The sequence below is a fragment of the Panulirus ornatus genome, chromosome 15 (genome assembly GCF_036320965.1).
Source record: "Panulirus ornatus isolate Po-2019 chromosome 15, ASM3632096v1, whole genome shotgun sequence".
Lineage (NCBI taxonomy): Eukaryota > Metazoa > Arthropoda > Malacostraca > Decapoda > Palinuridae > Panulirus > Panulirus ornatus.
This window is the reverse complement of record NC_092238.1, coordinates 1,650,918-1,672,604: the sequence shown is the minus strand read 5'-3', so window position 1 is coordinate 1,672,604 and position 21,687 is coordinate 1,650,918. Positions and strand designations below refer to the sequence as shown.

Below are 21,687 nucleotides of genomic sequence, written 5' to 3'. Positions count from 1 at the left end.
TAATTGTACACAAGCCTTACTCTAAATAAAAACTCCCAAGCTTCTAAGACCTTTCCTACCTCACAAAATATTTGTATCACCTTCCACAAAGCATTTTTATCAACCCCAACATACAATTCTCCAGATCTAGAAGTGCCACATACAAATTTTTGTTTTAAGTTTTCACAAATTCTTCAAAAGCAAACACATGCTCCATAAATCCTTTACTATTACTGAAGCCTCACTTTTTCTCCTCAATCTGATGCTCTGAGCATGCCATCACCCTCTCCATACCATTCTCTCATGTACCAGGTACACTCGATAAACTTATATTTCTATATTTTGAACATTCACTTTTGTAACCCTTGCCTTTATGTAATGATACTAAACAAGCATTTCTCCAATCTTCTGATGCTTCATCATGATCCATACATGCAATGAAAATCTTAAGTTAGCAATCAACAACTTGGTCACCACCTTTAGAACTTCAACTGCATTCCCATCTACTGAAGCTGCTTTGTCACTCTTCATATGCAAGACTCCACCACCACCTCTTTTCACAAAACTACTTGCCACGACTTTTTCATTTCATGTGTGCCACTGCCTAGGTTTATCGAAAGCATACCTTTAATTCTACCCTAATGTTATTGAAACATTGCTTATTTGAGTTATTAATGGAAAACAGAAAACAACAAGTTCACAGCTGAGGAGGAAGAAGTGTTCCTTGACAGGTAGTGAAGATGATGCACACCACTCCAGCCAGTGTATGTGATGATTGATACATGAATTAACATGCAGCAATGTTAGAGTATAATGATGGGTGAACTGGTTACTGTAGAGTTGACAGAACAGCCTATGTTTATCTTTGAAAGCTCACTGATAATTATATCGTAATGTTATTGAAGCATCGCTTGTTAGAGTTATTAACAAAGAACTGTACTTAAGAGAACAACAGGCACACAGCCAGGAAGCAGTGTTCCTTGGCAGGAAAAGAAGATGGTGCACACTGCTTTGCCAAAGTACAACAGTATTTTAGCTTTGGCACAATACTTGTATTACCTTTTTGTTCTCGTGTAAATCACATTGCAATGAAAATTGGTATCTCAGTAGTTCCTATTAGAAAAATAAAAATTTGCTTACAATTGTGAGTAGTTTATTCTTTTTCTGTCACCATTTTATTGTCTGATTAGCAAACTTCTTTCTCTTAGTAATTTCAGCATTCTTGGGCTCTGAAAAACTGATGTCAACTGTTATACGAGATATATGATAAATGAAGGATATTTTGGCCAAAAATCTTGGGTCAATAGTTACTTGGGGTCCTTAAGTACATACAACATTTGGCTTCTGTCAAGTACAAAAAAATGGGATATAATACATATTATTTTAACAGAGAATACCTGGTATTAAGACATTACCTCCTCTTTCTCAACAGTGTATAAAGTTTGTCTCCCATCTCCCCATATGTCTTAACAATGGCTTCTACTACACCTGGTATATTTGATCATACAAGATAGTAATAATAGTAATAGTATAATGTTGTTTGCTTTAATAATTGCTGTTTAAGCACAAACAGTTATAAACTACAGATATGACAATGACAATCAGAAATGAGGTCTGATGTCAAAACAAATGAAATTCAGACAATAGAAAGAAAAGGGTTTTCCATGGTTAATACTACAAGGTCAAATATGAAAAAGATACAATAAATATGCCTTATAACAATGAGCAATGAGTTGGAAGTGTTCTATCATTAACCACCAGTACCCTGAAGAACTTCCAGGGTACCATTTCATTATTTCTCATTTCTAGGCATGCACCTGGGAAGCTGGCTGAGGAGATTCTTGAGCCTGTGACTGAGCTTGTGGTATTTGATTAAAAAGTCGATCTTTAACAACCTGAGCCATTAGGCCATGCAGAGCTTCCATGGTGGTTTTGCATGAATCTCGAGTTACTCGGCTTAACTTATCTTCTGTTTTCTTTTCCTGGGGGTCTAATCCAAACAGGCCAGCACGACCTAGAGCTGTCTCAGAATTTTCCAGTTTGTCACTTAAGTCAAAGATCTGACGAGTCATATACTCTGCATTCTGTTAACAAAGGACAAAAACTTAGGAAAATATGAAAGGTACTAATTAACTATCATTACAATTAAATGCTCGGAGTATAAATGTCCATTTTTTTTTTTTACAGGAGACATATTTGAGCAGATGTCATTGTATTAGTTGAGAATTTTATAATTTACATGCAGAAGTCACTGTTCAACATGAAATGCATTTCTGTTTCTGTATTTAGACAAAGCTGAAATTGGGGGAAAAAATCCAGAGTAGGCTGATAATGGGAGTTGAATAACCATTCAATGAAAACCAAATTACAACATCCAATTATTTGCCTTTCTCACTGAAGGTAACTTTTCGCTCATGGTGTTAATATAATGGAGGAGTCGAGTCCAACAAAATCCCTAACATCTGCAAACCAGCCAACATTATCCAAATTGCAAAACTCCTAATCACCCAACTCCCCCTCCTACTGATCATCAGTATCCAAACTTGGGGAAAACTGATTCATAACAGAATCAAGCAAAACATCCCAATCTCATTCACACAATGTGGCTTCAAGCCCAACCATACCACTTCCATGCTAGAATACATTCTCACAAAACATATCCAGTTGTTGTTCGTTGATGATACAGCACTGGTGGCTGATTCATGTGAGAAACTGCAGAAGCTGGTGACTGAGTTTGGAAAAGTGTGTGGAAGAAGAAAGTTAAGAGTAAATGTGAATAAGAGCAAGGTTATTAGGTACAGTAGGGTTGAGGGTCAAGTCAATTGGGAGGTGAGTTTGAATGGAGAAAAACTGGAGGAAGTGAAGTGTTTTAGATATCTGGGAGTGGATCTGGCAGCGGATGGAACCATGGAAGCGGAAGTGGATCATAGGGTGGGGGAGGGGGTGAAAATTCTGGGGGCCTTGAAGAATGTGTGGAAGTCGAGAACATTATCTCGGAAAGCAAAAATGGGTATGTTTGAAGGAATGGTGGTTCCAACAATGTTGTATGGTTGCGAGGCGTGGGCTATGGATAGAGTTGTGCGCAGGAGGATGGATGTGCTGGAAATGAGATGTTTGAGGACAGTGTGTGGTGTGAGGTGGTTTGATCGAGTGAGTAACGTAAGGGTAAGAGAGATGTGTGGAAATAAAAAGAGCGTGGTTGAGAGAGCAGAAGAGGGTGTTTTGAAGTGGTTTGGGCACATGGAGAGGATGAGTGAGGAAAGATTGACCAAGAGGATATATGTGTCGGAGGTGGAGGGAACAAGGAGAAGAGGGAGACCAAATTGGAGGTGGAAAGATGGAGTGAAAAAGATTTTGTGTGATCGGGGCCTGAACATGCAGGAGGGTGAAAGGAGGGCAAGGAATAGAGTGAATTGGAGCGATGTGGTATACCGGGGTTGACGTGCTGTCAGTGGATTGAAGCAGGGCATGTGAAGCGTCTGGGGTAAACCATGGAAAGCTGTGTAGGTATGTATATTTGCATGTGTGGATGTATGTATATACATGTGTATGGGGGGGGGGGGGGCCATTTCTTTCGTCTGTTTCCTTGCGCTACCTCGCAAACGCGGGAGACAGCGACAAAGTATAATAAAAAATATAAAAAAAATAAAACATATCCAAGATGACTTCAAGCAATCACGGCCCTCCTACTCAGTACTAGTAGCAAGTGACATCACAAAAGCATTTTTGACACTGTCTGGGGCCCCAACACATCCTCACATGAGATACTTGATACTATCCCCAACTACAATGATGAAAAGCGGTTGACTAGTTTCATAGTTGGCCACTATGGCAGTCACTCAAAGTGGCTTCACCTCTTAAACACAAACTCTACTTTGGTTCTCCAAAGTGCAGTTCTTTTTCCAACTTCTTCAATCTCTTCCTATGCAACCTTCAATTACCTCTATAAAACTATAATGTGAAGATCCTTTCATATGCAGATGACCTCACAACACCCTGGCATCATAGTAGCATCAACAAGCATGCAGCACTACTTTACACAACTGGAACAATGTTTTGCCCAGAACAGAATGTCTGCATCTCCACAGAATCTCCACAGAAGTCTTCCATAATTCTTTCAACCCCAAACAGATATGAATCCAGTTTACATCCTCTAGTCACTGGATACTCACTCTCATTTATGATTAAAAAACATAAATTTATGAAAGTAGAACATATACTCACAGTAATAAGTGATGATGAGCTGAGTGTATTGACCCAATATTTATTCCATAGTGAATCCAAGAGCTTCTTATCCAAAGATGACTTAAAGTAAGAAATGTCTAAGGAGTAGTACTGCTTGCAATGGACACCAAAATCCTCAATCTTATTCAAGGGAATAGTCTGGTATTCAGAAGGTCCCTCATCTGGTGGTTTGTAACCCTGGCAAAAGTACAGCAACAATTAATATTGTAAGTTTTCATACTTGTTTATTGTTTCTTGCATTAGTGAGGTAGCATCAGGAACATTAAATGATTAGTGAGGTAGCATCAGGAACAAAAATGGCCTTATTTGCTCTCATCTAAATGTGTAATGCACTGAAACCACATATCACTCTCCACATCCAGGCCCCACAGACCTTTCCATGGTTTACCTCAGATGTTTCACATGCCCTGATTTAGTCTTCTGACAGCACATCAACCCTGGTATACCACATCGTTACAATTCACTCTATTCCTTGCATGTCTCACCCTCCTGTATGTTCAGGCCCCAATACTCAAAATCTATTTCACTCCATCCTTCCACCTCCAATTTGGTCTCCTTCTTCTTGTTCCCTCCACCTCCGACACATATGCTCACTGTCAATCTTTCCTTACTCATTCTCTCCATATGTCCAAACCATTTCAGCACACCCTCTTCTGCTCTATCAACCACACTCTTTTAATTTCCACACATCTCTCTTACCCTTTCATTACTTAATCAAACCACCTCACACTACATAGGGTCCTCAAACATTTCATTTCCGAAACACCCATCCTCCTTCATACAACCCTATCTATAGCCCATGCCTTGGAACCATGCAACATTGTTGGAACTTCCATTCCTTCACACATATCCATTTTTGCTCTCCAAGATAGTGTTCTCTCCTTCCAAACATTCTTCATTGCTCCCAGACCTTTGCCACATCCCCTATCCTGTTACTAACTTCCTCTTCCATGGTTCCATTCACTGCTAAGTCCACTCCCAGATATCTAAAACACTTCACTTCCTCCAATTTTTCTCCATTCAAACTTACATCCCAATTAACATGTCCCTCAATCCTACTGAACCTAATAACCTTCTCTTATTCACATTTACTCTTAACTTTCTCCTTTCACTCACAGGAACTAACAAAGGCCTCATTCACATACAATCATTCTCTAGCAGACACATGTCAAGCATCGAAACCATGATAACCACAGACCTTTCCATGGTTACCAATTCATACACTTTTGTTCAGTAAATTGACAGCACATAGCCATCTCGGAAAGCAAAAATGGGTATGTTTGAAGGAATAGTGGTTCCAACAATGTTGTATGGTTGCGAGGCGTGGGCTATGGATAGAGTGGTGCACAGGAGGATGGATGTGCTGGAAATGAGATGTTTGAGGACAATGTGTGGTGTGAGGTGGTTTGATCGAGTAAGTAACGTAAGGGTAAGAGAGATGTGTGGAAATAAAAAGAGCGTGGTTGAGAGAGCAGAAGAGGGTGTTTTGAAATGGTTTGGGCACATGGAGAGAATGAGTGAGGAAAGATTGACCAAGAGGATATATGTGTCGGAGGTGGAGGGAACGAGGAGAAGAGGGAGACCAAATTGGAGGTGGAAAGATGGAGTGAAAAAGATTTTGTGTGATCGGGGCCTGAACATGCAGGAGGGTGAAAGGAGGGCAAGGAATAGAGTGAATTGGAGCGATGTGGTATACCGGGGTTGACGTGCTGTCAGTGGATTGAATCAGGGCATGTGAAGCGTCTGGGGTAAACCATGGAAAGCTGTGTAGGTATGTATATTTGCGTGTGTGGACGTATGTATATACATGTGTATGGGGGTGGGTTGGGCCATTTCTTTCGTCTGTTTCCTTGCGCTACCTCGCAAACGCGGGAGACAGCGGGGAAAAAAAAAAAAAAAAAAAAAATTAGCCATCTGTATACGTACCACTCCAATTCACTCTTTCCTGTGCACACCTTTTACCCTCCTGCATGCTCAGACCCTGAGCACTAAAAACTTTTCCACAAATGAATTTTCACTTATCCACATATGTATCATACAAATTTTCATGTGTCTCTTAAGTAATATTAATAACACATTCTTCAAAGCAAATACTTGACCCAAGCATCCTCTACCACTCCTCAAACTACACTTCCTTTCCAGTCTTATGAATTGCGAATGTCATACCCCCCTCTCAGACACTACTTTTCCATGTAACTTACCAGGTACTCTCAACAAGATTACAACTCTGTAGGTCAAACACTCACCTTTGTTCCTCTCGCTTATGTTATACAACAGCGCTATACATGCATTTTGCCAATCCTCAAGCACTTCACCATGATCCACATATAAAATGAGAATCATAGCTGATCAGTCAAAAAGAATCATCCCCTTTCCTAAGAAATTCAACTGGAATACCATCCACTCCATCTGCCTTGCCACATTTCATCTCCCACAAGGCTTTCACCACCTCTTCTCTTTTCACCAAACCACTTGCCATGACTCTCTCACTTCACATACCTCCCAAACCCAAATACCCTACATATACCTATCCTCTCACTTCCTATACCTCCCAAACCCAAATACCCTACATATACCTATCATCAAACTCATTCAACAATCCTTCAAAGTGTTCACTCCATCTTCCTTTCATCACATCACTGCTAATTATCACTTCCTCATTTGTCCCCTTCATTGAGGTTCCCATTTGTTCTATTATTTTGTCACACTATTAACTTCCAAAACATTCTCAACTCCTCCCTGAAGTTTGCTAATACTTGCTCATTAACACTCCCAATATTATCATTATCATTTTTTCCATACATCTTTGCCATTTCCCATATCAACAAGACAGTGTCAAAAATGGATGAAGAAACAGCCTCATTTGCTCACATCCACTCTCTACCTGTCATGTATAATGCATTGAAATCACAGCTCCCATCCACAGTAAAGCCCCTCAGGCCTTTCTATGAGTTCCCAAAACTGCTTTTTAAGCCATAGGTCAGCCTAATGACAGCACATCACCCCTTGTAAACCACTTCACTCCAATTCACTCTATTCCTTACATGGCTCACACCGTGCATGTTCTGGCCATGAATCCTCAAAGAATCTTTCATTCCATCCTTCCACCTCCTTGGTTTCCCCAATTTTACTTCGTTTCAGACATGACTGAGCTCTTAATCATCCTTTCCTCACTTATCCTCTCCATATCTCTAAACTATTTTAGCACACCCTCTTCAGCTCTCTCATTCATACTCCTCTTACTACCACAACTCTCTCTTACCCATGTCATTTCTATTCTATCAACCCTCCTTACACCACATATGGAGGAATCACCGTAATTCACAGGTCAGGTACCAGGAGCCTATGCTAATTATCAAATCAAGAATTGTAGTTTAATCTATTTAAACGGAAGGCCAAAATCATGTATAAACTGTACCAAAACTGTTTTAATATACAATTAATATATAATAATTTTTTTCCATACACATTTGACATTTCCCACGTTAGTGAACTAGCATTCCAGAAAAGATGACTTCATCTGTTCCAGGCACTACCTCATAAACATGGAAAATGGCAATCAAGTATGGGGAAAAAAATATTTTCATCATTATCAATATTATCATTAGCTACTTCGCTAACACAGGAAATAGAGATGAAATATGAAAAAAGAGTCTACCAAGTCTTAAAGAATCTTTCTTACATGGATCAAACTAGCTGCAGACGCAAGATGTGAGATGCATTCATGTATAAAACTGAACAAGGCAACACTATAACCTACAGCAATTCTGGCAAAGGGATTCTATTAGCCTGCAGAAAATACTTTACCTTTGGGTATGTCCTAAAAGCCCCAATGTTGACTTTTCCAGAACTGATGGTACGAATTGGGTCGATGACAATAGCCACAAAAGGCTCTTGATAATTCTGATTTAGCATCTGTGTGGATACATCTATGCCAGATAACCAGCATCCATAGCCTGGATGACTGTGATACCAACCAATTACATTCTCTTGACGTCCAACCTAAGGAAACACATATTAGAAAATCACATTAGTAAAAATTAAAAATCTTTAACTGTTTTCTCACAATCATAACTTTGATATACAATAAAACTTTTGTTATCTGTCATGCGAGACAGCAAAATGTTCAAACCAAAGTATGTTTTTCAATTTCAGCTGGCAACCTTCCAATATATGAAAAACATTGGAAAAATTAAAAAGATACATAAAATACTTCAAACTGCACCACAGTGATTAGTGTTCTCACCATCTGGTGTTTTGTGGCACTAGTGCCTGTTAACTGTTTCCCACATGCTCTCTGGCACAGTGCTGTGTATTGTTCTTACACATCTGTATATTTTGGGCACCCTTGATTACTACTGTGGCCAATGGCCCCTTTCAAGTGTCATCAGTAATTGCCTGACAGCTCCTGAAAGCTGTTGAAGTCTCACATGAAACATAAGAAGAATGTCTTAAGCCTTGGAAAGATGTGTTGTGCAAGGAGTGACTAAGAGGGAGTCCAAGGTGCCACTCCTGAAGGACTTCACCATAGGCATGACGACTATTTACAGCATCACTAAGCAACAGAAGAAGATCGAGGCAATTAGTAGTGCTTATCTGCTTACATATATTAGTATTTCCTCTATGTAAAATAGCTACAAATATGTTAAAAAATTTATAATGTGTCTGTGGTAGAAAGTGCACCAAAACTTTGGTGAACATTGGCAGGTGGAGTAAGAGTGAGTCCTGAATGAAGCATGCCACATTCCTGCCAGTGAGTAAGTCTCGTAGTTACCACCACTGTGTGCAGATCTGTGCTGCTGTGCAATCTGGGTATATCTGCTAATGTGATTTTCCTACAGTCAGGGTAAGTCCCAGGTAAAGGTACACAACAAGTCCCTATGCTTATTAGAAGGTTAGTGTGGTTCCCAAGCTGTTCCAGTAACTCATCCTTTATTTGGGTTGCCATCTATGGCCGTCCAATAATTTTATGATGCATGCAAAATTAAAGTGGCTAGGCTGAGGACTACAATACCCTACCCAAAAGGGTTAATGACTACTTCATATCACAGGTGTCAAGAATTTGACATATACACTTCTCAGAGCTAATCAACTGCAGCTTCACCTGCACTCTTCACCATCTCATTCACCAAACCATCTATACCTGTCTAACCCTTTCTATTTCCCATTTCTAAACCTTTCAGAGCACAACTAGTTTCTTTAGCTTCTAGTGTGCAAAAAAATCCAATTATTTTGATATTCAAATCAAGAATAAGAGCACAGAAAATATACAAACCATCCTTTTTTCTTATGAATTAAGACCTACACATACCTAGGTTTGCGGCAGGGGTGTGTGATGTCTCCATGGTTGTTTAATTTGTTTATGGATGGGGTTGTTGGGGAGGTAAATGCAAGAGTTTTGGAAAGAGGGGCAAGTATGAAGTCTGTTGGGGATGAGAGAGCTTGGGAAGTGAGTCAGTTGTTGTTCGCTGATGATACAGCGCTGGTGGCTGATTCATGTGAGAAACTGCAGAAGCTGGTGACTGAGTTTGGTAAAGTGTGTGGAAGAAGAAAGTTAAGAGTAAATGTGAATAAGAGCAAGGTTATTAGGTACAGTAGGGTTGAGGGTCAAGTCAATTGGGAGGTGAGTCTGAATGGAGAAAAACTGGAGGAAGTGAAGTGTTTTAGATATCTGGGAGTGGATCTGGCAGCGGATGGAACCATGGAAGCGGAAGTGGATCATAGGGTGGGGGAGGGGGTGAAAATTCTGGGGGCCTTAAAGAATGTGTGGAAGTCGAGAACATTATCTTGGAAAGCAAAAATGGGTATGTTTGAAGGAATGGTGGTTCCAACAATGTTGTATGGTTGCGAGGCGTGGGCTATGGATAGAGTTGTGTGCAGGAGGATGGATGTGCTGGAAATGAGATGTTTGAGGACAATGTGTGGTGTGAGGTGGTTTGATCGAGTGAGTAACGTAAGGGTAAGAGAGATGTGTGGAAATAAAAAGAGCGTGGTTGAGAGAGCAGAAGAGGGTGTTTTGAAGTGGTTTGGGCACATGGAGAGAATGAGTGAGGAAAGATTGACCAAGAGGATATATGTGTCGGAGGTGGAGGGAACGAGGAGAAGAGGGAGACCAAATTGGAGGTGGAAAGATGGAGTGAAAAAGATTTTGTGTGATCGGGGCCTGAACATGCAGGAGGGTGAAAGGAGGGCAAGGAATAGAGTGAATTGGAGCGATGTGGTATACCGGGGTTGACGAGCTGTCAGTGGATTGAATCAAGGCATGGGAAGCGTCTGGAGTAAACCATGGAAAGCTGTGTAGGTATGTATATTTGCGTGTGTGGACGTATGTATATACATGTGTATGGGGGGGGGGCCATTTCTTTCGTCTGTTTCCTTGCGCTACCTCGCAAACGCGGGAGACAGCGACAAAGTATAATAAAAAAAAAAATAAATAAATAAAACATACCTAGTTTACAAAACATACATTATTTACCTGACTAGCCAATCCTAAGTATTCTTTAAGATTTTAACGCTTTTACTTTTATGATCAGGTGCACAAAAGCTATCAGAAACTCATGAATCAAGAGTTCAGCAATCTCAGTACCAGAAGGATCAGTGACAGCTGTGTGAGTAGCCAGCACTTTAGTGGTTGCAAAGTTTCATTCTCTTGCCCAGGTAGCTGTCTTTTCATTCTGCCTCACCTACATGTGGACTGCTCATTCTATTCATAAACACAATTTCTCTTTGTCACACATAACACCTAACAACTCTCAACTCACACAACTCATTCTTCCTAAATCTATATTTTTCTGCAGTGAGAGCTATGTGCTCGCCCAGTCTTTTTGTATACTGACAAAAGCAATAGACTGAAGTAAAAGGTACAAACACTAGACAGGAGGCACTTGATAGAAACACCGGGTAGAAGTACTGAGTAAGAACTTTAGGTATAAGTAGTGGGTTGGAACATTAGGTAATAATAGTAGGTGGGAATATTACATAACAGCCTCTTAAAAGACTGTGCAAGCATTGCCCTCTTCCAGTGGCCTGTTAAGGATGAGGCACTAAAGGCTAAGAGGTGGCACTAGAGTTCACCAGTTATGGAAACTTGCCATGACCATCTCCTCAAGGGAGTTCCCTTTTAGATAGATAGTTTAGGAAAAAACACTATTTCCCAGACTGGCTAACTGTAAGTATTGGCAACAAGGGCACAACTATACATGTTGGAAGCAGATAAAACAAGGAAAAAGAGGAAAGCAAGTTAGAAGAGAAAGGGCGGAGTGAAAGCTACTTTGAGTGCAATGCAGGTGTGAGGGTTGTGGGATACAGAGAACTGGAGCGATTGGTATATAGGGGATGATATGCTGTCAATAGGCTGAACAAAGGCATATGAAGTGATTGGAGAAACCACAGAAAGGTTTGTGTGGCCTGAATGCACACAGGGGGTTCCTTTTTCAGTGAATCATACATGAAAGCTCAGAGAATAGATGTGGGCAAATGAGGGCACTTTCCATGTCTGTTCCTGGTACTTCCTCAGAAACCCAAGAAATGAAAAAAGTATGAAAAAAACATGTTCATGTATCAGCTCAGTGATGCCAATCACTTTTTCATTTAATAAGGATTATCATTAGCTGCTGTTTCATACATATATGTGCTGCATCTGTGATAAAAAGGCAAAGAAAAAAATCATTAGAACCCTTACCGACATTAGATAAAGCACACTAGAAAATATCCAGGTTAAAATCAATCTATAAAATTCATATGAAAACATTCACAAACCTGTTTAGCAGCCTCCACATATGCAGTCATGTACTCATAAGCCTGTGCTTGTGCATTGACTCTCGTCTCAGTCCCCTCCACAGGAAGAGCAAAGGAATCCATCACAATCATTGTTGGGCCATCTACTTTGCCAAGCATGAGACCCATCACCTGTGGTTAGAATAATATTGAGTTTTGGTGTTAAAGCTTGTACCAAAATTAGCTTGTAAAGAAAAGGCTTTGACTTCCAAGAAAGTTTTCTGTACCACGAGTAAACAAACTCTCATACATACCCTCAATACTTTCATCATTCCTTCTAGTCATACCACATACTCCTCTCAAATAAATCATTTCCACAGCTTGGATTCTTGATCTGTGTGACTCATCCCATGTCCATATTTACACCTCTTCCCTTCATTGTTCTATTAAGGGAACCAATGACTCTTCTACCATGTACTATTCTCCCCCTTACCTCTCCTTCCATATCACCAAACTTACTGAAGACAGCTCCCAAATACTTTAATTCTGTCACCTCTTAGTCTTTCTACCCCCATATCAATAACAAAGTTTAGCACACCTCTCACTCTATTACTTTCCTTTCTCATTCTATCCCTTTTGAGCAATCTACTATATACCTTCTTTTCTTCCACAGCATTTCTAAGCTCATGCATCCATCATATATTTCCACTTTGATTCTTATATCTCACAACCTCATTCAAACATTACTGCATTCCTACATTTACTGCACTTTCATCTAAACCTTCTGTCATCCTTCTTTCATACTCCCCCTCACACTCTTTCTTATTCATCTTCTCCCTTGCCAACACTTTTACCTCTCCAATCTTTCTTATGCCATACCTCCATTTCTCCCTCATTCTCACCACCAAAAGAACGGTCAGAATCTTCAAAGAGTCATCTTACAATTCTAGCATCCAGCACAACCTTTCTCAACCAACCTTCCATCCACTGCAACACACTCAATCAAACCCTCTTGTTCTTCTCTTCTATCATTTCTCATTCATGAATATCTTTGAATCAGCTTGTGCTAAAAAAAGGTCCTTCAGGGAATAAACCTCTCTCAGCACAGACAAGCACAATATAACTTCCATTCTCATTTACTCAAGCACTTCCCATTTACCAAGTATCTCACCAATTTTATCATATCCCACCTTTACATTCTTGTCATGCATTACAAACACCTTCCTCACCCATTTACCCTGTTATTCAAATTTCTCTAGAAATGCTTCATTTCATCCTTACTTCGCACAGTCTTCATATTCACAGGTGCATATACTCATACCCATTCATACTTCACAATTCCAGTCCTTCCTTTCACCCACACTATTCTTGATCTATTCCATCCATGTTCTGTAACAACCTCCCATACCCTCAGTCATAGCACAAATGCACATCCCTCCTCCCTGATAATTTTCATTCATTCCCATCCATACCACTCTTCCTTTGCATTCATAATTTCCTCACACTTTCTCTCCTTGTGTCCAAACCATTTCAGCACACTCTCTTCAGCTCTTTCAACCATATCCTTCTTATATAGGAAATATATAGGACAACCTAACTAATTCACTATCCATATGGTCTCTACCATAATGTACACAAAAGTGATGACTTACATTGTAAGGAGGACCAAACCAGGCCCAGACCAGATCAAGACACCAATATCACTGCATGGATATATTTCTAATTTTTCAGTTTTTATTTTTCACAAAACATTACATTCCTCATTGCTAACATAATTTACTTAACAACAGCTGCTTGTGTGCCTAAACAAGTAGCTAGACTGCATAATACTTGGCAAGCTGCTGTGATGACTGACAACTCAAAGGTAGGCCATTTTAATGTTTCTTTCCCTACACCTCTAAGCTTTGGAACTCTCAACCCTCTCATGTCTATCCCAGTAGCTATGACATGGTACTTTTTAAAAGACAGGTTTTTCACTTCCTCCAAAATTCATAAATACTTTTCTGTCTCTTCTTTGTCCCTTTCATTAACCTCTTTATATTTCAATTAAGGCCTAGCCTTGATGCAGACTTGTGTGTGTGACTGGAGCCTTAAAAGTAAAAACACAGAGAACAAGAAGAGGAAACCAAGGACAAAATGGAAGAATGGCGTTAAAGATGCTTTGAGTGACTGAGGCCTAAACAAGTAAATGGGTGTGAGGTGCATATGGGATAGAGCAAACTGGAGCAATGTGGTATTCTGGCAGATATGATGTCAGTGGGCTGACCTTGAACATATCGAGTAGTTGGAGGAAACCATGAAAAGGGTTGTGGGACTTGGCTGTGGATGGGAGCAATGGTTTCAGTTCATTATGTATGACATTTAAAGAGTGGATGTGAGCAAATAAGACCATTCTTCATCTGTTCCTGGTCCTACCTTGCTTGGAAAACAAGTATGAAAAAACAAAATTCTGTCTATCATCACCATTCCTAATTCCATGAGGTGGATCAGGTTCATAGAGTCTCCAAACATCAATGGAAGTGCCACCTCGGGTTTGAAATTCCTCGCAAAATTTCCATCATCCTGTGACCTACTCTGTTTTAAAAAATCTAGTGCCATCAGTCTCATGATTCCAACAATGCTAACTGCACAAGTTAAGCATGTCTCTTGATCTTATTTTCAACCTAAATGAGCCTAGCTAAATTGCCTAACATCCATAAATTTGACTAAGGACAAGCAAATTTATCATGGAAGCTTCTTCCACACTTTATACTTCAGTTCTTCCCATTCAATATTACTCTCAGTGTACCTCCACTTCTTCAACCATTAAATTATCTACTCTCAACTTCAACTCTCCCACTCATATGTATTACTTGAGTTCTCAGTACAAAAGACATAGACAAACCTCAAGTGTGCCTCCTGATCGAGCATGCATAACCATCTTCAATAAAGCCAAGGCAGAAATTTTGATTTGCTTGAAGAAATGTGGGCTGGAAAAAAAAGTTTTTAATACATGTTACATCAATGTAATTGTCAGCATAAAATATCTGCAATTTTGTCATGGTGTACTGTAAAACAATATTCACCCCAATTATCAAGTTTAAAATTACAAGATCAAACAGAAAAAAAATTTTCACTTAACAAAGGTTGATGTGTGAAAAATTTACATTATACATCTGTATCCCTGACAAAAGAGGCCATTTCCTGAGAAGTAGAGAAGCAAACATTTCAGGTACCAGGGGCCCCAACTGAGAGCAAGTTCCTGTTTTAAAACAGTGGCATTTGAGAGTCTGGTACACTCTCTAATACTGACACTATAGTCTTAGAACTGACATAAATGAAAAGAATTCATATTTTCAATTCACCCTATAAAATAACGTTTATAAAATTTATAAAATTTAATAAAATATTTGAAAATATCTTGAAATATTTTTTATCACATTTTATAGTGCTTTCATAACAAAATACTCTTTGACTTGCATCCATGCATTGGCAAAATACATGTTGACTTTTATCTCATCCACTGGCAGTGTTTGTACTGATGAACAAACAGATGTTATTACTCCAGTGCTCACTCTTGGCACATTTATCGCAAGTTGTATGTTAACTGTTGCTCTAAAGTAAATTACTTAGGAAGGAGCTTAAGAAGCTCAACAAATGTTTATTATTACCACCACTGGATTATTTCTTTAAACAAAATGTCAAATGGGACATTCAACAGCAGGGAAGAGAACTGATTCATGGTTTAAGGCCACCATAGATTGCTTGGCTCTTTTACCATACAGGTTGGGAATACTGAGGGAAACTCTAAGCTTAAGCCACTGCTAGTTTTTCATCGAGAACATCCAAAGACAATGTAAAGCCCGCATACCTGTAATTTAGTAGTAGCTACTACATTAGATAAATCAGGGAGTCCAGTAATCCCTCTTCCACTGTAAACCCACATCATCAAGACCACATTTTCAGATAATGTATTCACCATTAATTTTGTGGATATGTAAATAATTCATAAGTTTAGTAACAATGTACAGAAGAGAACTGTGGAAAAACATACATAAAAAACAGTTATTGTCTTGTTTGTTACGTATAAGTTAAAAACTTTGCAGCCCATGCTAGTTTCCCTGTGCTCAAAAAATAGTTTGTGTGCTCTTCTTACTCTACCACCCATTACCTCCATTACATAAAAAAAAAGACTGTAAGATCCTGGCATTTACCTTTCTCATCACCTCATTCATAAGCAAACTGAGCAGCCATGGTGCCATCACACACCCCTGCCGCAAACACACCTTCATCTGGAACCACTTACCTTCCTCTTATGACTTGCACACACTCCTGAGTTCTTGATAAAAACACTTTACTACTTACGGCTGCTTTCCTCACACACCATATATTCATAACAACTTCCAAAGCGCATCTCTGGCAACCCTATCATATGCTTCTAGATCCATACACACCATATTCAAGTCCTTCTGTTTCTTTAAGTACTTCTCACAAACATTATTCATCCTTTACTACTCCTAAAGCCACACAAAGACTGACAGATGGATAGATGGATAGATATATAGAAAAAGAAACAGAAAAACAGATGAAGACAGACATATAGATGGAAAGATAAATAGATAGCCTGACAAACTGATAAAAAGACAAACAAACAGATATCTAACATACATTATCTTCAGATTAAGTGAAAGATTTCACTGGAGGATATGGTTCCCCATGCACATTCACAAATAACATCCTGCAGGCACAACACTCCATCAACTATCATAAGAAACAGAATGGGATACAAAGTAGGGAAATTCATAGGTGCACTGGACAAGCACCTAGAAAAGTGTACCACCTTGCAGCAAGGCTGTGGGGGGCTATGTGGGACTGAGGACTGGGGTTTTCGACAGCTTAGTTGACCAATGACCCAATCTAACAGCCTAAGCCCATCCCAGACTATGGGAGTGAAGGGCTGGGGTTTTCGACAGCTTAGTTGACCAATGACCCAATCCAACAGCCTAAGCCCATCCCAGGCTATGGGAGTGAAGAACCCTAAGACTTCACATGGTATTCATCATGCCAATTCACTAAGTGCATACTCATAGATTTATTTTCATGTTAGCAATCATAATCTTGTGTAAAAAAGAAAAAAATCAACATACTCTTTTTCCCAAGGTTTAGCTTGAAGGATGTCCTGCTGTTGTTTGCGATCATATTGATATATTTCATCGGCAGAATTAACAGACTCCATGTTATTTGCCATCTCCCATGTGCGTTGGGCAATCTGAGATTGGCTCATGCTGCTGGTACCTTCACCCGTACTGGAAGATGCCATTACTAATTAACCTGAAATGATAAACTGTACTAGTGTATCCAACTTTAGCAATATGAGATGATATCTTTACACTGATATATAAAGCTTTATATAATGTTGCAGTAGCATAACATAATCAACTTATTCAGTTATATAAAATAAATAAGATACAGAGATATGTATATTCAGTGATGAAACAAAAAGCATGATTATTCTAACAAAGGACATGAGAAATGATTTATACACTTATACAAAACTTCTTTGTTTTATCCTTAACCTTATGACCGGAATTTTCTTATCACTAGAAGTTCCAATGATAATTCACAAAGGCCCCATTCGTTCACACTCAGTCTCTAGCTGTCATGTAATAATGCACCGAAACCACAGCTCCCTTTCCACATCCAGGCCACACAGAACTTTCCATGGTTTACCCCAGACGCTTCACATGCCCTGGTTCAATCCACTGACAGCACGTCAACCCCGGTATACCACATCGTTCCAATTCACTCTATTCCTTGCACGCCTTTCACCCTCCTGCATGTTCAGGCCCCGATCACTCAAAATCTTTTTCACTCCATCTTTCCACCTCCAATTTGGTCTCCTACCTCTCCCCGTTCCCGCTACCTCTGACACATACATCCTCTTGGTCAATCTTTCCTCACTCATTCTCTCCATGTGACCAAACCATTTCAAAACACCCTCTTCTGCACTCTCAACCACACTCTTTTTATTACCACACATCTCTCTTACCCTATTATTACTTACTCGATCAAACCATCTCACACCACATATTGTCCTCAAACATCTCATTTCCAGCACATCTACCCTCCTGACCACAACACTATCCATAGCCCACGCCTCGCAACCATACAACATTGTTGGAACCACTATTCCTTCAAACATACCCATTTTTGCTTTCAGAGATAATGTTCTCGACTTCCACACATTCTTCAAGGCTCCCAGAATTTTCGCCCCCTCCCCCACCCTATGATTCACTTCCACTTCCATGGTTCCATCCGCTGCCAAATCTACTCCCAGATATCTACAACACTTCACTTCCTCCAGTTTTTCTCCATTCAAACTTACCTCCCAACTGACTTGACCCTCAACCCTACTGTACCTAATTACCTTACTCTTATTCACATTTACTCTCAACTTTCTTCTTTCACACACTTTACCAAACTCAGTCACCAGCTTCTGCAGTTTCACACATGAATCTGCCACCAGCGCTGTATCATCAGCGAACTACAACTGACTCACTTCCCAAGCTCTCTCATCCCCAACAGACTTCATACTTGCCCCTCTTTCCAAAACTCTTGCATTCACCTCCCTAACAACCCCATCCATAAACAAATTAAACAACCATGGAGACATCACACACCCCTGCCGCAAACCTACATTCACTGAGAACCACACACACCCTGCCGCAAACCTACATTCACTGAGAACCAATCACTTTCCTCTCTTTCTACACGTACACATGCCTTACATTCTCGTTAAAAAGTTTTCACTGCATCTAACAACTTGCCTCCCACACCATATATTCTTAATACCTTCCACAGAGCATCTCTATCAACTCTATCATATGCCTTCTCCAGATCCATAAATGCTACATACAAATCCATTTGCTTTTCTAAGTATTTCTCACATACATTCTTCAAATGTCGCTGTCTCCCGCATTAGCAATATGCACTCTATCATGACAACAATATATACATACACCCCTAATAACTAATGTAGAGTATTAAACCTGTTTTCTGTATGTATAAACTACTTAACTACTCTTCAAATTACCAAAAATGTTCTCTGTAACTAAACAGTCATTGAAAAAAGAAAAATTGGGAATGCAATGAAAATTTTACTGCAAGGAAAAAATTCAGTGTAATGTGTGCAAATGCCCTGCATCACAGATTATTAATACTGATGTTGGGCTGAGATAATGGAGAAATTGTTGAGGCTTGGATGAAATGGGGATTTTGCATACAGCATGGAAGAGGTATGAGTGTAGACTTGTCTCAAATGCTGATTCAGCCTAAATTCAGTATTAGCTGAAAAACTAACTCTTATGGATGTGGAAGTCTATGTTTAGTCTTGAGACAATGAGGATATATTTGTATGATACTGCACAGGTTGTATGTACTTGACTGACCCCATAAAACTGGGACTGGAATAATGATAATTAATAGATAAAAAGGTAATCCAGTAGGTCCTCCTCCTTACATTAATCATGAAGATTTTACAAAATGCTCATTGCATTTCCATAGAAAGTCTTATCAAACAATATACTTTTATGGTTAATGGTGTGTAACAATACAGTGAAAGAACCCTACATATAGCCTATAACATACCTATCAGACCCTGAATGTATACCACTACATCTGTAACAGCAGGCTTATGTACAGTACCGAGAAAATACATTCATAATACATGAACTAATGCTGAAACTCAATAACATTTCAAAATTATCTACCCTGTTTTCTTGTCAGGATTTTGCAAGTTATGCATGAATAACATATACAGTATTACCTGTGTAAAGTGCATAAAAAAAAATCATATAACTTGCTACCAAATTTTTGGGTCTAATTTATTCAAAACAATTTTTATGACTGGCTTCAACAACAGTGATAGATAACTATGGTAAATAGTCATAGAATAACACAGTTAAACAATGCACTTCCTGATACATATGTTGAAGATTTTTCTTTACAATGCCAACAATTCATGTAGATACTTGCTGTTGGTAAAAGTAAAATACACTCCTCCCTTTCCTCTTAAAAAATTTATCATGATGAATAATCAAAAGCAGTATTTATCATAGTCGCTTATGAATACTTTTTGATTGAAAAAAAAAATAATGGTAAAATTATCGATTTACATACCAGTACATAGAAATTTTGATATGTAATTTAATACCATGTCTTGTTTATCTTAAACTGTTTACTGACTAGTACATATCTAAAAATTCCAATTTAAGTAATACAGAAATGAACCACCCTCCCGAAACTTGAGTTACATATAACATTATCACCATTAATCTTTCAGAAAATATAATCTAATTCAACCTCTACCCCTCTTACTCTGTTCTCTAAACCGTAAACCACCATAGTAAAACAAAATCACTTAACATCCAAAGCTATATGTGATCGGGAGCTATACTGTACTTAACTACTTCTAATACGTGTATGCACTGTACTGAAAATATTATTTTCCATATCCTTGTGATTTCTGCTGCGCCCCTAGACTATAATGTTAGGTTAATCTAGCGATTTTTTTTAAACCAACTCCATCTCCTGTCAAACAATGTAAGGTATTAGCCTTACAAAGTTTGACACAAGTACCCTTACCAAGTATGAAATTGCTTTTGACGTGAAAATTCACAAAATTATCCTAAGTATCGTCTTTTACCTGCTGTTCTACGTCTTCCCTTAATCACCTTATCTTTGATCACCCTAATGATTATATGACTGACCACTAATTCTACGCATCTATTACACAAGGCAATTATACCTATTAGAAGAATTTTCGTAAGTCACTCTTCATCACTATGAAAAAACACAGCATCAACACAAATATATTTTTGCTTACTAGTTGCCATTACCCAGCGAACATTACAGACAGCGGCGAAAACCAGCAACCAGCGTACACATTTATCGGACGCACACTATTGTCAGCGACCATAGACTTAATCTTAGAGAAAAAACCTTACAGAACGTGACCACGTATCACACACCAAGGGTATAACAAATATTCTTTTTAGTTTAGGCATGACTGCAATAAAAAATAGTGAAGAGTCGACATTAAACATTTAGATATACCTATTTATATAAACCAATAAACTCATTCTAATACTCTTCCTGTTTCTTGTACTGAACATATACCATCACTGAATTTGGACCTGCAGAGCATTTCAGAATGGGAAAGTAGTAACCATGTTAAACCAGATAGTGCTAAAACGTAATTTCTTCCTATATCTCTACCTAAGATTCATTGATTTCCTTTTGTTCAATATCAAAACACCATGATTTAAGATCCCAAAAAGTTTGAGGTGTTTTATAGGTGTCGTGATAATTTTACTTGTGTGTCCATTTGATATCTATAGGGGTATTATATGTCCTAGTATGGAATACTATCTACACATCTGTGGTGGCTCTTCCTCTACTCTATTACCTAAAGTGTAATCAAAAGCCATCGTTTCATTAATTATCCACACTTCATCCATCCTTTGGTACACCCTGATGCTGTTCTCTTTTTTATATGTATTCTTTTGGCCACAGGTGTCCCCGCCTCAAAGACTGGGAGGCGAAGCAGAAGACTAGCTGCAGCTTCCCATATTTTCTGTGACCATTTAGTTGAATGTCAACCATTATGATACATTCTTTGTCTCTCCAACAGTGTCGCTCAACAAAGTGTCACCTTACTGACAGGGACCTGCCATGATGGCAGTGTGACCTCATCTGACCTACTAATTC

General features: G+C 39.0%; 1 protein-coding gene across 2 annotated transcripts; it reads right to left on the bottom strand.

Annotated features, from left to right (window-relative positions):
* Positions 1 to 1,510: 1,510 nt before the first annotated feature.
* CSN5 (COP9 signalosome subunit 5) lies at positions 1,511 to 20,868 on the bottom strand. 2 transcript variants are annotated; one of them, XM_071670294.1, is made up of 7 exons: positions 20,804 to 20,868; positions 17,067 to 17,250; positions 14,825 to 14,909; positions 11,983 to 12,132; positions 8,032 to 8,226; positions 4,204 to 4,401; positions 1,511 to 2,063 (listed from the first exon to the last, which is right to left on the bottom strand). In XM_071670294.1, exons 2-7 carry the CDS (start codon positions 17,237 to 17,239, stop codon positions 1,785 to 1,787), a joined length of 1,080 nt encoding a protein of 359 aa, XP_071526395.1. In that variant the 5' UTR covers positions 17,240 to 17,250; positions 20,804 to 20,868; the 3' UTR covers positions 1,511 to 1,784. The 2 variants fall into 2 exon arrangements, with proteins under 2 accessions (XP_071526395.1, XP_071526394.1); XM_071670293.1 differs by having other exon boundaries at positions 20,726 to 20,834.
* Between the last annotated feature and the right edge of the window lie 819 nt (positions 20,869 to 21,687).